The following is a 16,390-nucleotide window of genomic DNA, read 5'->3' on the forward strand; positions in this document are numbered from 1 at the left end:
CTGCACCCACGGTAATTCTGGTATCAAATTCTTACCTATCTGTGTGGCCACACATGGCAAAATACGCAGACACATCTTGTGAGCATTGGCCAGAAGGAAATGATGTGACATTGGTGTGATTTCAGAGAGATTTCCGTTTGTGTGGTTTTCAGTAAGGCCTGCTGCCTCAGGTGTTTCTTTTGTGTGGTACATATAAGTCAAAATAACTGAATTTTTTAATTTAGATAAAATACGAGAAAGCTTCTTACTCCTTGGTTACAAGAACATCTGTATCTCAGATGCTATAGGTGGCTGCATTTGGTAAAGGAGTTTTCGTGCTTGGTGACTTCCTGATATTTGGGCAATTTAAAACTGGGTTTATTTATATTTCTGTGAGGTCTTACTTTAATTCTGCTTCTTCAAGGAAAGAACTTGACTCATTCGTATACCTTTTCAAAGGACCTTGGCAGGAGTCCTCTAGAGAAACAAACCCAGACGGTCTCAAGCACAAGAGCCTTTGCTTGTCCTCCTGTTGCTGACCGCTTTGTAGATTAAATATTGCAGCCAGCTTTGCCAGAGGACCCATCTTAGTGCCCTACCACCACAACTACCCTTAGACATCTCAGGAAAATGATGTAGGGAGTTTAATTGTTGCAGATTCAATTTCTACGTCTCTTACTTGGCTTTACTGTTTAGGAGGTTTTTTACAACATAGATATCCATCTCCTTGCCGGAATTCTTCGAAGTTATTCCTGGAATGAGGAAGAAGGCAGGCAGAGCAGGGAGAAGGGGAACAGCTTCCCTTTGCAGTATTTGGTATTATTCCTGTTTTGTTGCCTTTTGCAGAGGTGGTTCGGCTGAGCCTGCCTGAGGACCAGAAGATCAGCGTTACCACCATCACCGTTGGCCTGAGCACCGTTCTGACGTGCAACATCCGTGGGGCGCTGCGGCCTCCCATCATCTGGAAGCGCAACGGCGTCATCCTCAACTTCCTTGACTTGGAGGACATCAATGTAAGTCCTGAATTACTCTTGTCATTTTCTCTTTAGGGCACTGAATATGACTTCATTTAACAGATGATAGTTTTAAGGGAACAAGTTTTTTCTTGCTGTTATTATGGAAAACTGGAAGCTGGTGTGATATTTTGTTTTTATGTGAATATGTCTCGGGAATAAAAGCGAAACAACATATATGCAGCTGAGAGCAGGGGTACTTGGAACATGTTATTATGAAATTAAAACTCAGTACTGTAATAACCCAGCACTTAAATAGCACTGGTACTTCATCCCTTGTTGCTCATTCAGTTTGGTGCAACCTATGGTCCATGGACTGCAGCCCTGGAAACCCAGGGGAGAGCAGCTCTACAGACCATTAACTCCTCAGGGATCTCTTTCCTCGTACAAAGAAACAGGTTCATCGAGAGCATGAAACAATACATTTATGGTTGGCAATGAAATCTCTCCTCTATCTAAAATAACACGTTTTTATCTCAGTTCCTCCTGTTCCACTTGCCTTTCAGCCAATTCTCGTCTCTCATTCCTCAGCTACTATTTCTGATGAGCAGTTTAAAATATGGGATTATTCAGCAGGGTGTGGCAATATCCTCGCAGGAAGGAAGATGAATCTCTTTTAATTTGCAGTGCTGGTCTGATGTGTGAGTCATAGTTTGTAGTAAAGACAATACCTGAATAATGGTGTAAACTTACTCATTTATTTAATAACATTTAATTACAGAGAGAGTGGAAAGTAGTGTACAAAAAATACGGTCTGTATTTCATTTCTCTTTGCATTAAAGTACACAGTAAATCAGGTTTTATTTTAATTACACTACAGCAAGAGTTGATTTATATTTTTGTTCAGCTCTTGTTAATTTGATAACCACTCAGTTCAGAGTTGTTACAGTCAATACTGTAGCTCCCTAAATTGTTGTGTATCCAGGATTGCTGAAATGTGAAAAATCTTTGTTTTACTCTTCTGCATTAATACATGAAAATTACAGCACACGAGACAGAAATACGCACTGCAACTCAGTACATTATTTGTTGACTCTACCTTAGCAGGAAAATTGTGTGCACTATGTATAGGAGATTCCTGTGTGCGCAAACTCAGTAATTATAACCATCTAAACATTCTTTTCTTTTCATCAAAGCAAGTATTACCCTTCTCAAATGCATTTCTTGTCACCATTTGGAGCATAACATTGAAATGCAACATGAAACCAGCAAACATCCCACTGCAGGACTGGCACAGGACTATACAGGAATCATGACAAGGATGCGCAGGATTGCACAGCCAGCCCGAAGCGGGTGTACCTGACCAGATTTCTTATAGACATCCGTCAGCGCCAGGGTTAGAATAATGACCTTCGGGTCACTGGCACTAAAAATACATGGAAACCTGCCAAGCTGCGATGCGCAAAGTCGGGCGTTCCCTGCTGTAGAGTGTAGCGCAGTGAGCCATGCAGGTGGTTGACCTGGCAGCTTATTGCCTGTACCGCCCTGTGCAAATATTCTTCAAAACAGATCTATTCCTCGACACAGATTAAGCTTCGTAAAGATTATACACACTGCCAACGTGCTTAGTTTAATCCGTAGTGTGCAAATTCAACAGCTTTGTGTAATCAGAGTCTAGAAAGAACCTTTTCTTTTGGCAGTTATATTCACTAGATAGATCTGAGACATCGTGTTTTTAGGCTCAGTTTTATTGCTGGGTTCAAGACTGAGCTGGGGATAGAAGCGAGGTTCAGCTGTTCTGAAAACTTATTTTCACACACTCTGGAGGCTCAAGAGTGGTCTTAGAATTTTTTGGCCAAAAATAATGAGAATTCCAGTTGCTTATCTTACCTTTATGAAATTTTGGTGCGATCACATTAATCTTAAAAGATCAGAAGTTTATGTGTAAACTGGACACAAAATGACAGTCCAGGAACTGGAGTACAAACAGATCCTTGAAGGATAGATAGCACGTGGCTCTGAGGCTTCATTTGCAACACCTACTATTTTAAATAGAACTTTGAAGAGTAAATTTTCAGGCTGAAATGCCATTTCCTCCCTAATTTAGCGCTGACCCAAGTGGATTTCTGGTTTACTTATAAGCAATTCTCTTTCTCATTGGTTATTAAATGATAAGAGGAAGAGTTACATAAACTGACTGTTTCCTGGATGATTCAACACCCCTTAGGACAGTACTGTGCAATACAGCAGAAAAAAAATAACCACTTTTTGATCTGTTTGAATTAGTATATCACTGAGAAACTGTATCAAAGGAGCACTCCGAGATTCTCACAAGGAGGAAAACCAGGATTTATGCCTCAATTTTAATATTTCACATGTCAGTTTATGACCTCTATCACCTTGTCATATAACACCTGCTACTAGTGCGCATCAACTTTTTTTTGTCTAATAAACACCTCCACACCTTTTTCATCTTTAATTAAACTGTAGAGTTTTTGATGTTCTGTGTATATCACTGCCGTCTCTATTCTGTCTGAGGTGGCACCAGTTGGGGATTACCATCTTTTATTTTCCCTCTTCCTCTGTGGGCAGTCTGTAGGACTCCTGAGCTCAGGTGTGTCCCCTCGCTGGCTACCGAGGACGGACACCTCCGTGTCTGAAGCACTTGTTCATAGCAGGGATGAAGAGATGGTCCTTCAGCCGATAAATCCAGTCGTTTTATTTAGATTAATCACAAGTTTAAAAAGTCCGGTACTCATGGGGCATGAGCCACGTTCATCTGCAGCGTGAACACGCTTGTGTTTGGGGTTGATACTTGCGTGTAGCATGGAAGTAGTATCGACATTCGCTTTGAGGTTTGCAACGTGAAAATACGTGCAGCCAGGCATGCTCAACAGCATGGGTTGGGGTGGGTGGCAGCAGGCGGTTCAAAGCTTCAGCCTCACGTGGGTGCAGAAACTCACGTTAAACAATAATCTATTTAAAGGCATTGACAGCAGGAAAGTAAAGGCAACGTGCGTCTTACTATACTTGAAGTCAGTTAATTAAATTACTTCAGTTTTCTTTTAGTACGCCTCAAGCAGAAACTCGATTGCATTTCTGCTTTTCACAATAAGGTTAGCAATTTGGCTAATTGGAAGTGCAACAGGAGATTAATTGTACCTTTTTAACTTCAAGAAAATCCTCCCTGCTTCTGGCACAGTGGTAATCACATACAAACCTACAGGATATTCGCACACTTGGAAAAATCCTCGTATTATATTTCAATTAAATTCTTTCTCTTCTAAATGCTAATTCAGGAAATCAGATGAAAATAGAAGCCCAATTCTGGAAAAAACAGAATCCTTCCAACAAGGTGTGAGAGCAGCACAGGAGAGGCACAGCTGAAAAGTCCTTCGTGGCTTTATTCTCTCCAGATTCTTGACAAATGTGATACGAGAAGGTTGACTGTGTTCCAGATTAATACTAGAAGTGACAAAGACAGTCAACAAAAACCTAGATAATCCTAAATTTGCGCAGAACTGAAAGGTTGAAAATTACTATAAAGCCTGGTTGTTTAAGTGCATTACTTAAATCATTTTTATGTGATATCTTGATTGGCAACAAAACATTAATAACTTTTCATTGCTCTTTTAATCAGAAGCTTTCATAAGCAACATATTAATAATTTGTCTTGTCCTGTCTGTGAAGAACTCTCTTAATGAGTTGTCACATAGCTATTGCAAAAGAGCTGTCTTAATGGTACATGTAATTAAACTATTTTTCTTGCAAACATTTAAGATTGCTTTTAGCATAAAAATATTATTTATCCATAAATTACCCATCCATATTATTTATCCATTAGAAGTCCCTTTGCAGCTTTACCTTTAAAAAGTCTCATCAACTTTTCTCATGCAGAAAATAACTATAATGTAGCTGAAACTGGTAAGATTGTGATAGCTATAAAATGATTTCTGACTACAAATAGTGAAGTGGTTAAAATGTGTCGTCTTTCAAAGTAATATACTTTTGTCCCCTAGACAAGCAGTATGTTTTCCCAAATAAGTGATTATTGAAACCATTCCTCAATTTGAAAATATAGTAAACTCCTTCTACATTTATAAACAAAATTTATAAACAAAAGTTCATCCTCCAGAAGCATGGTGAAAGCATACACAAACAACAGAGAAGAGAATATTACCATAAGAAAACAAATGTTACGGAATACAGGTAGATAAGAATGCGGTGAGTTACCAAGTGTAATGCAGGTAGCTATAATATAAATTCATGAGTATCTTTCATTATTCATTTCATGTTAATCCATACACTTTAACTCAACTCTGCATTAGATCATTAGGTCAAAAATAAGCTTTTCATAACAGATCATTGAAATACAGGTTTCTTCATTTCTGCTGATGCAGAAGGGGATTAAAGGCAGGGGAGTGCGAGTGCTTTGCAGCTGCTTTATGACTTGTCTTTCTCCTTGTTTGATGAAAAATCAATAATTGCCCTTAAAAAGTATGCTCCCACGAGTTAACAAAATGCAGCCTATAATTTGTTTGCTGTTGTCACTTGTATGTATCAATCAGCTCATCTTGCAAAAAGTACATGGAGAAATGTCCAGTAAGAAGTCCACGTGCCAGTTCTTGAAGAAGCCTTGAACGTTCCTGTCCAAAAGACCCCCTGCACCAACTTCATGCATATTCAGTTTTGTATTATAGTGTCGGGATGTCACACAGGTTGAAAAGCAGATGGGTTGAAGCTGTGATGAAGCAAGTCCGGGGTTGGGGGGAGAAGCTGTTCATCACAAGGACCGAGTCCCCAGTTTGGGAAATGGCTGAGCAGCAGCTGATGGGAGCACAGCAGCGTGTCCTGCTAAGGCTCGCCCAGTTCCCATGTGTCTCCTCTGCCATTGCCTCCTGTCAAGGGAAGGAAGCTCCGTTGGAGACACCTCTGCTCTCACCTTCAGCCATTCTTGCCTTTGTTGAGGCCATATGAAGAAAGTCTGGGTTTTGCTGCTGGGGTTCCTGTCATCACCCAGGACCCTGGAGGCACCTGAGATACGTAGGCTGGGCTCAGAGATGTAAGTCCCTGCTTGGAGGAAAAGGAGCGATTCTCTTCTCCAAACAGGTTTTCCTCCTCCCCGTACCAATCTGTGTGCCTTACTCTGGCTGAATCCAACCTGCCTCCATCTCGGCCCACCAAACCTCTGCCAGGTCCATGGTGCAAAGAGCATGTGGAGGTGGCAGAAGTGAATCTGGGGGGGCACAGACCACCTCCTAAGTCGTTGATTGCTCATATTCTACATCTGCCTTTGCACCCAGGAAGATTCACCTCCCTGTATATCTCACGGCTCTAACAAGATCTGTGCCTGCCTGCCTTGATACACATTTCATGCGTGTTCTTTTAAATGTCCATTTTTCCATGTATAATATTTGAAACCCAGGCAAATGGCCAACCTTTGAAGCACAAGTCACTTGGATTAGATTTCTCATTAAAACAGGCTGTATGAAGGCGATATATTCCTGTTGGTGTTTTTAATGTAGTTTCACTGTTGAATAATAAAAAGATCATGTGTGACTAACCCCACTTAATACCCTGCTAATAGAAATTGGGCTGTTAAAATGATCAAACCCTGTGTCATCCTCGATGCTGCAGTAATACAGTGATGGGAGTAAATTACAGGAAGTTGCATGTTTAAAGCCAAGTTTTTCCTCTTTCAAATCAAAGTTTAAGAAATTGCACAGCGTTTATAGTATCTTAGGTCTTTGCAGGCTATAAAATAGAGGTTAAGTGGAAAATTAATACTTACAATAGTTTCAGAATATATATAAAATCTCTCACTTTGCTATAATGAAGATCACAGAACGTGTATCCACTTGTGCCGTCAGTGGAGTAGCTCATTTTTGGGTCACAGACCAAAGTTTGTAGGTGATTATTGCAAATGCAGAAATACCTTCATGGAGACAACAGAGTTGTTCACCTGGTCCTAAATAGCCGGTGAAGTATAAGGCTTCACCTTCCTCAACAGCCCATTTTTCTGGAGGAAGATGTTACTCTGGGGTGTTTTTGTTTTGCTTGCATTTTTTAGAGGCATATAGGGCACATACCTTGTGAAATTTTTGAGAAACCTGAGATGTTAGATGCAACTTTCCTATAGGTGAATTGCATGTACTCGGTCTGGGTGTTACAGCAGAAAAGCAGAACTATGAATGCAGCGTGAATCTTCTAAAAATGAGCAAGAAGAAAAGAGCGAGCCCATCTGCTGTGAAGTATTAAGGTAACTAGACGGGCACGCTTAAAAAAATGCATTAGAAAAAAACTGAGAATGAGATGAATTAGGACTCTGAAATCAGTTGTACTCTCCCATACCTGACTGTTGCAACTGATAATTGAATTACAGACCAAAATCTATTAATCCCGGTTATCTACCTCTGTACTGTAGGGAGAAAGTTGGAGTTTATTAATATAATTTCTTCCCAAGGTGGTACTTACCTGTTCAGTCATGGTCTTTGCATTTCTCTGAAATGTCCAGTAGATCCAATCAATGGAAACATTTCACTAAATCCCTGTTACGCTAATTCCTCCCTTCCAACAGCTCCGGCAGGATGGCCTACCGTTGATTTTCCTTCTTGTATTGTCTCTGAGTTTCTCAGGATATAAAAGTCATCCATTTTTATCTATATTATAATTGCACAACTATCTAAAAAGTTCATTTCCATATGTTCAAGCCAAAAACTTTCTTGGCTCACCAGCAAAGTCTTATGTTGTGCTAAACTCTTTGAGCAGAAAAACAAGAAAAGATAAATTAGTACCCCATCAGACTGTGTTTGCAATAGTTTTCTGGCATTTGCTTAGGGCTGAATTTTTCTGCATGTAAATTACTGAAGTGATAGCATGTGTAAAACCAAGAACAAATAATATTAATGAAGCATAAGTTCTCAGCTTGTCTCTGGAAATGAATTATTAAAAGCGCCAAAGAAAGTGATTTAAGAGCCCATGACTAATTTAGTTTTTATTATTTTTATATGAATCACTCATGAATCTATTGTAAAAAAAGATCAGAGACATTTGATTAGTGAGGAGAAATAATTTTCAAAGTGATAGTCGTAGATTTTGCATAATAATAATCTCATTAAATGCTTGGGTACATTTTGTTTTAAAATCCTGTAAACATTATCAGAGAGAGATTTCTAGGACTCTGAGGATCAGGCAAGCTTTTTTAACGTGAACTAGTTAATACATTTTCGTTGCTGTGCTGGTTACTATGAAATCGTGATGGCATTTCTCTTCGTCTAGTGGAAAGCCGGTGACACCAGCTAGCCCCAGTGCTGGGACTGGTTTTGTCAGTGGGTGCTGAACCCAGCTTCCCTGGGCTTGGTGGAAGGGGCTGAAAGGGAAGAGCCTAGAAGTGAAGCAAATTATTACTATTATTAGTATTATTTAGGAAGAAATCCCAGCAACCGGTGGAATTCTCCTAAGAGAACAAACCACTTGGGGAGCTCCATTCCCTCTGTTGTTATTTCAGCTATGGACACTTTTAAGTCAGCATCAGGGGGTATCAACCATCTTTGGGACTCGCCCCCAACATATATTAGGAGCATTCGATACAGGTTTAAAATCACATGAGCTGGGCAGCAGCTGCTGCCCGGGGAGCGTGTCCCCCATCGTGCCGTACTGCGATGTGACCTGTGCCGGTAGCTGGAGAGATGGGGAGCTCGGCTGGTTTTGTGTCACTGGGACTTGTTTTTCTGTTCCTTCTTCCTATTTATAGCTATAAGGCAAGTGGTGTTTTTTTTTTTCAAATAACCGGAAGTTATCCTAAAAAATAATAAGCCTGAATCTAGTTTATGCTAATTCCTCTTCAAACTAAGACTTCCTGGAAAACAAGTGATCCTCTTTGCCAAAAGTTTAAAGGGTTTTAAATATGTTTCCATTCTGGAACAACCCCAACGCATGTTAGAAAGCTTCATGAAAAAGCATCTGAAGTGGGCAAAAAAGGCGGGTGGCTGGTGCCCCGCACCCTCCGGCATCGCCCCCGGCCGCCGGCTCAGCAGCCCCGGGTTAATGTGGGTTCCCTCTCCACCGGCTGCGTTCCTGGGTGTCAGAGCAGGAGATTTGTGGCATTACAATCACATACTGGATTTCACTTGAGACAGAATGTGAATGAGATTTACAAGCAATATGCAATGTTTTACACATTTCTAAGAGCAGTGTCTCCGAGCCGCGGCAGATTGCATGACCACGGAATGCATTAGAAGGGAGGAATGGGATAAATAAATATGAAAAATCTTCTGTTTGGAGAGACCGATGCCTTGCGTAATCAGTAGTGATGGAAAGGAAATACAATACCAAAAAAAGTACATATCCATTTTCTAGGATCTGCTTTGTTATTTTTTCAAATTGACTGTGTGCAGTGGCAACTTTTTTTTTTTATTTTTTAGATTACTGAGCTCTTATCAATTTAAAGTGCAAGGTGGTGCATTTTTTTAATCTTGAAAAGTTAAAACATGCTCTGAGGTCACTTAATCAGTCCTTTATTTGAAGGGTAACTGCAAGACATAAAAGAAGCTCATGAAGGGCAGAGAACTTTTGATTCCAAAAGGGGAGAGAAAACATAAGATAAGCTGCTGGAGAAATCAACCTGTCATCTGCCACTAGTCGACCTTATCAATTATGAGAAATTATAAGCACAGCTTGCTGAGTTATTATTTTTACCCGGACATGTAACATTGTTTTATAATGAAATTCATAAAATAGAGGTGATGAACACCTTATCCTTATCGGGCCGCTTTGATGCAAGGCTCATCAGTTTGCGGGGTTAGAATGGTTTCTGCTTTTTGTTCATACATTTTCATCATTTCTGTTTCTTCCTCTTCACAAGAAAATTCCTCTTCAGTGGTAAAGGAGGAAAACCATGTTCCAGAAGTTACTTCTTTGCCTTTCTCCTGGTTGCCTATCCTTTTTCACAGGACAATACATTAAAATGCCTTTTTAGTTCACCGTTGGCATTGCTGGGGGTAGGAGTAGGGCAGTCCCAGCTCCCGGGGGGCTGAGACTCCTGGAGAGCCCTGAGATACTCTGCTTTAAAGGTGGGATACTTTTAGGGAGAGAAGAATTAAGTTACATCATTCTTATAGATGTTCATCATTTCCTCTGACTGCTTTCAGGCTTGTGGTGGCTTGGAAACCTGGCTTTGCAAGCAAAAGCCGTTTGAAGGAAGTCAAAGCACGTGAAATGTTTCCTCTCCTTCTTTCCAGCGTGAATTCTTCCCGTTCCCTCTGCCCCCCCCATCCTCTCCCCTGCCAGTTCTCCCAGCAAGCATACGTGTGCGTGTTTGGATGGAGGGATGGAGCCCAGAGCTTGGGTCTCTAAAAACGTTTTGTGCTAACCTGTTTCTGAGAACTTCTGTTCAAAGAGCTCCTACTTGCCCGATACACAGTTTTGAGAGGCAAAAAGTCCTTATTGACCTGCCTCCCTTCTCAGCTTGATAAAATTGTGTTAAACCCTGTCGAGGACTGCTTCCCAGCAAACCGAAACAGCAGCCAAGCACTGTCAGTGTTAACTTACACCCCGCTTAATACAGCGGCAGTGGCAAGAGATGCACCAGAGCAGCTCCTAAGGGCTCCCAAAGGCAGCGCAGTACGGAGGGGTGTGGGAATCAGCCCAAATTCCAGGGCTGCCCACTGCCTGCCCGGGATGGCTTCCCGCTGCGCTGCAGGACTCCTGGCTGAGGTGAGTGTAAGATGTAGAGTTAGAGGCTATTAAGGAATCAAAGACTTATCATTTCCTAATGCTCTAGGGCTTGGGTTTTTACAGCACTTCCAAATATACCTTTATAAAATATACACAGAAAGTGCTTGTGCGTAAGAATGCATGCATATATATAAAATGTAACTGTGAAATCCTAATGCACTAATTATATCCACAGGGAAACGTAAGGAGAAACCATGAGCTGCAATAAACAAACTCAAAGAAAGTCTCATTAATTTGTTAGAGAATTCAGTATTCTTTTTGTAGCAACAACAGGTTCAGCACTGTACCATAATCAGTTTTTCTTCCCACATCTAATACTGGTCATTCTTAATAATGTTGTACCCTTATGTGAATTTACTGTGTGTATGGAAGTTCTAATACAGGGCAGATAATTTCCTTCTGTGCCTGACATAAATGATATGGTGTTAACCTAAATTGCATTTGATAACCTTCTTTAAGTGCTAGAAGTCAGAAAATAGTTTTTAAAAGTCATAAACCATGCTTTTACCAATATAAGCTTCTCTTTACAAGAAAAATGCATTTGGAGAGGAAGAGAATAATACTAGAATCTTGCATCAGTTTGTTTTTGCAAGGGTCTTCACTTATATTAATACATTTGTATGCATTGGAAAAAACAGATTGTCCATAAAAAGACAATTACAGAGCACAAACCAAGCATTCATAATATTTTTCTGAGATATCTTAAAGGAAGCAACATACTTAAAACAGAGAAGATTTTATTGCCCTGTTTTTCCACAACTCCTTATAAATCATTCCATAAAGGTAGCCATCCTGCTTTTATTGATCTAAACTCAATTTGAGTTGCTTTGGGATTAACTTTAAAAACTGTTATTAAGTCCCCTCCACTGCAAGCATTTTCTCTATCTCATGCAAATATCATTTGAACAGGGTTGATATCTTTTCTATTTGCAGTTACTCATGCATCTTTGCTTTCCAGCAGGAAAGATCTAGCTGACCAGAAAACAGGCAAATGCTTGAAATGGGAATTTTTGAGTAGGTATTTGTAATAATGCATTGGGTAGCTTAACCAGCTTGTCCCATAGTGTAGATGCCGAATCTGCCTGACACCCAAGGTGGCAGTAATATCTGAGATGCTTTTGATTATAGATAATGAATTTCAGGATCATCTATGGGTTTACTTTTGTTCTTTAGAACTGTTCACACATTTGCACACTGGGGCAGCACGTGCCTCAGGGTAGCAGATAGCAGAACCAGGGTGGTTATGTCTGTGCCCTCTCAGGTCAGGGTCTGTGCTTTGGGCGGGGTTGTTGTCCTGCCTGCAAACTCTCTATTTCTCGGTGCTCACCCTCAATCTGCCTTGTGAGATGTCTAAAAACTAGGCAAGTTCCCAAACTTGCCTTCCCCCTGCCGTACTGGCCTGTCACTGAGAGGAGAGGCATGAAAGCATTTCTCTGGTGCCAGACAGAAGTGATTGGAGAAGATTCAAGAGCCAGCAGAAGTAGTGCCAGATCGATCCCGTACTGCAAAAGGTGGGCTACTTTGTACTTTTCTGTAAGGGTGCCACCTGGCATTGCAAGTCTGCCTCAGAATCGCAGCTTCCTTCGAAAAATGTTCAACGTGTCATGGCTGGAAAGGAAAGCTTCTAACTGTAAAGCAGATGCACCCTGAAGAGGCAGGAAATGTGAGATACAAGGAGCCCCAAATTATTTTGGTTTAGAAAGCAGCCCATCCAATGATCAAACAACTCTTGCTCATAATTTCTGAGCACCTGGCAGGGGGTTTGGCAGTAACAGCATGGATGAGGATGACTCTTTGCAGCATTGGACCTGCCATGGGCGCAGCAGGGAAAGGGAGCGGCATCAGCACCTCTGCGCGTGGATTCCCTTTCTCTGTCACAAAGAAATTGGGACCCAAGTTCTTGGCTCCCAACCAGCAGAGCAAGTCTGCATTCCTATTTTATGCCATCCACCCTGGCGGGTTTGATCAAGTCGTGCTGGAAGACCCTGGCGGTGGGTTTTCACCTCCTCGCTCTGCAGCGCGGCACTTCCATGTCACGCCTGGTGGCCGCGCGGGACAAGGGTGGCAGCGGGCAGGGCTTTGTGTAGGGGCTTTCCCGGTACGCCCCTTGGCTGCAGGCTGGCTTTCTACCTACTGAATGGAAATTTGAAAAAAAGTCCTTGGGTTTTCACGAGCAAAACCACTCTTCAACGGTCACCCTATTGTACTGGGTTTGTGCCAGCCTGATTCTAAGGTTGCATTTTACCATACTTTTTCAGTGAAATTCTGCAAAGCGTTTAGTTTAGCATGCTTCACGCATGGAGCTAATTAAAGAAAAATCGTTCTTTAAGCTCATGAACTGTTTTTTAAATGTATCCTTCTGGGTTTGCATAGAAGTACAAACATTCTGGAGCTGCAGAAGCCTGAATATTAATGGAGTAAGAAGAGAAGCTGCTTCGTATACCCGTCAGTGCTGTGGTTCTGTTAACTATAATTTGAAATAAATTCCTAAGCAGGGCACTTGTACAACACATTCAAGTGCCAAAACCTCTCTACTAACTCATATTCTCCCCATCTATAATCAAAAATTGAAGCAGATCTAGGAAGATGAAGGGGATAGAGAGAGATACTTGTCAAGCCTTTACAGATCAAAACAAGTTTCTCTGAGAAAATGCTTTTTGTTTTCTTCCTTGACTCCTGCCTAGGATATTGTCTGAGATAAGTGACAAACAGTTTCAGTTCTTTTTCATCGAGTCTCAAGGTTACAGTGCATTTTCTAAGAACCGGCATAGGACACCTTAACCCACCCAGAAGTTAGCATTTTATGCATCTGAGGTTAACGGGTAGATGTTAAATTCCCCCATAAATTAAACAGCTGGAGATTGCCATCTTTTTTATGTGCAAAGAGCACCTTGTTAGCAACCAGCACAAAAGTTCATGCTCTCAGATGAGTTACTTTGCCTTACTCTTAAATTGCTGCTCATTTTCTCCCTGCATGTTGATTTATGAACTTTAAAACTTACTGTTCAAAATTCAAGCTGTGTTCCCAAGCTGCGATGCTATCAAAACCACTGAACAGGTAGTCTCCCTTCATGTGGTGTTTAAAATATTTTTCCTAAATAATAAGGCACCTTTTCTGTCTTTTGTTACATACAGGATTTTGGAGAAGACGATTCCCTCTACATCACCAAGGTAACAACTATTCACATGGGCAATTACACCTGTCATGCCTACGGCTATGAAGAGCTGTATCAGACCCACATCCTTCAGGTGAATGGTTAGTAAATGGCATATATGACAATCCATGAAAACGTTCCCGTAAGCAAAGTTGCGTGTTAATCTCGTTCGCACAAAGACATGAAAAGCCACGCACCAAATTGTCTCTGTACGAGAGTGAACGCAGCTCGGGGTTTGCTCTCTCGTGCTATCACACAGGCAATCAAAAAGAGAGGTACAGGGGGGGACATGTATAATAACCTGGGCTTCAGCAGGTATCCTAACTGTAAAACAAGCTGTCAGTAACATTTCTGCAGAGTTAAGAGCAGTGTTTCAAAGCATCTCTTAAACTAATGACTGCTTTTGTCAACAGAAGTGTTGCTTCAATAATTTTTTCTTCCAGAAAATCATTTCTGTTGCGTGAAATAGCCCAGGATATTTAAATAAATACAGCACAGTATTTCCAAAACTAGCTATCTAACTCACAGCTATATATCAGATTATTACCTGGTTGTAGTCAGCTTGGTTCACTGAGGGCTATTTACATTGGCTAAAGATGTGGCCCACTGGGTTGCAAAATGAGGGCAAACCATTTTACAGGTGAGAGAATCACACGGGCCATATTCCAGCATCCTCATTCACCTCCGTCCCCTGGACCACATTTGTGCCTGGTGGAACTTATATTCAGGTGTTTGCTATCTTTCTTCTGACCTCAAACTCAGTCAGTCAGATTTAGTTTAAAATTACATTAGCTTAAACCAGCATTTCATCGAGGGCCCAGCCCGTGGAGTATCCACCTCCCCAGCAGCAAAATCGTTGTCCAACTTTAAACCCGTATTTACATGTGCTAATATGACCAGCAGTATCTCCAGAATAGGAGACAGGGTAACCCGTTGCTCACTATGGGTAGATTTTGATGTACTCTGGTATGAAAGTATTTCGGTTTATAGGAAAATTTAGTAACCTTATTACAGGGGGTATATTATAAGAAAAATGAATATTTACTTCTTTCTCTAGATGTGCACAGACCTCTACAAAGGAGAGCTTTCAGCTGGTAAGAGCAGATAGCTACACACAGGTTAATAGAGAGGGGCTGACACGAAGAGAAACAGTAAAAAGGGATATTTATGCACTTTAAGAAGTGCCACGGTGGACGTGGGGTTTAGGTTTGACTGCAGCTCAGGTCTTCTGGACGTGTGTAAGCGCTCCCCACCCACAGCGAGTACCTGGAGGAGAGCACAAAGCATCCAGCTGATTTGAATGAAAACTGACTTAATGTTTCTACATAATAATTTGTCATCTTTTGAGATAGTAAACTGTAAAGTCTCAGCAATGTGGATAACTAGATTGTGCATGGTGCAGCTGGGAAAATAGATTTCCTTCCTCAAAGTGCTATTTTTTTGATGAATGGCAGTTGAAAGAAACACGAGCTAACAACTTAATCCCGTGTATATTATGTGATATATTATGAGGCCTGAACGGAGTTTAGTTGGCAGACAACGATGTAGGCTTTATCATCACTGAGAATATAAGGCCCAAAGGCTTTGAAACTAAAACCAGAATGAGAGGAAAGCTAGATGGAGCGTGGGGAGGGGTTGATTCGTTTCCTACTCATGCCTGCCACTTAGATTTAACTTGTTGTTGAAAGATCCCATTTTCTTTTTAAATGGAAGTTTCACACCACAGCCACATGTGGTTTTTCTTATTGATACAAGAACACTGTTACACAAAAAAAACCCCAAAACACTATCCATGTTGGCTTTTTAATGTTGCTGTATAGTTACTAAATACTGCAGAAAATGCCATGCATTCTGGTATTAACTCAGGCTTCCTAGAAAACACTGCAGGATCTAGAAATCTTTGTCTTACAGCATCTGATATTCCCATATGAGCAATTAGGCTTTGCGAAGCCGGGTTTTTGCAGTTTTTGACGTGGCTGGCTGGCTGCCCATGTCACTAAATTCTCTCCTTGCCTAATGTTGGGGCAACAGCACCAATGACAGGACAACATTGCTTATCTTCAGAGGCATGATGGGGTTCCCAAGGCAGAGCCCTGCTCAGGAAATCCTTCTTGGTTTTTATTAACTTAAAGGACAAACTGAGGAATTTCTCTTGACAGGAGCAGGGGAAAGAAACTGAGCCGAGCTGAATTGAGTGAAGATGCCGAGAATCTAAATATGGTTGATGGGCTCTGTTCAGCGCTGGGGATTGTCTCTGTCTGTCTCTGTCAAACTAAAAACTCCATCTTCAGCGTGGGAGGTTTTTTGTTGCTTTTCTGGATTGGACTAAAACTGTGAGAGAATGTGACAGAAACAAGTCAGCCAGAACTCGGGTGTATCTGCTCACCTGTCTCCTCCAGGGAGGGTCTGATACACTTTTAACATCAAAAACACAGGGGTTTTTTATTCTATGAAAACAATCAGAATTTTTTTTTTTCTTTTTGTCGTGGTTTAACCCCAGCTGGCCACTGAGCACCACACAGCCGCTCGCTCACTCCCCCCGGGCGGGATGGGGGAGGGAATCATAAG

General features: G+C 41.3%; 1 protein-coding gene across 1 annotated transcript in view; it reads left to right on the plus strand.

Annotated features, from left to right (window-relative positions):
* Nucleotides 1-16,390, plus strand: part of FSTL4 (follistatin-like 4) — a 59,457-nt gene that overhangs the window by 18,288 nt on the left and 24,779 nt on the right. Inside the window, exons 2-3 of the mRNA XM_009574507.1 lie at nucleotides 826-992; nucleotides 13,803-13,923. Coding sequence (XP_009572802.1) covers nucleotides 826-992; nucleotides 13,803-13,923 — 288 coding nt within the window. The remainder of the gene's footprint in view (nucleotides 1-825; nucleotides 993-13,802; nucleotides 13,924-16,390) is intronic.

Source organism: Fulmarus glacialis, unplaced genomic scaffold (genome assembly GCF_000690835.1).
Source record: "Fulmarus glacialis isolate BGI_N327 unplaced genomic scaffold, ASM69083v1 scaffold40683, whole genome shotgun sequence".
NCBI classification, from domain to species: Eukaryota; Metazoa; Chordata; class Aves; order Procellariiformes; family Procellariidae; genus Fulmarus; species Fulmarus glacialis.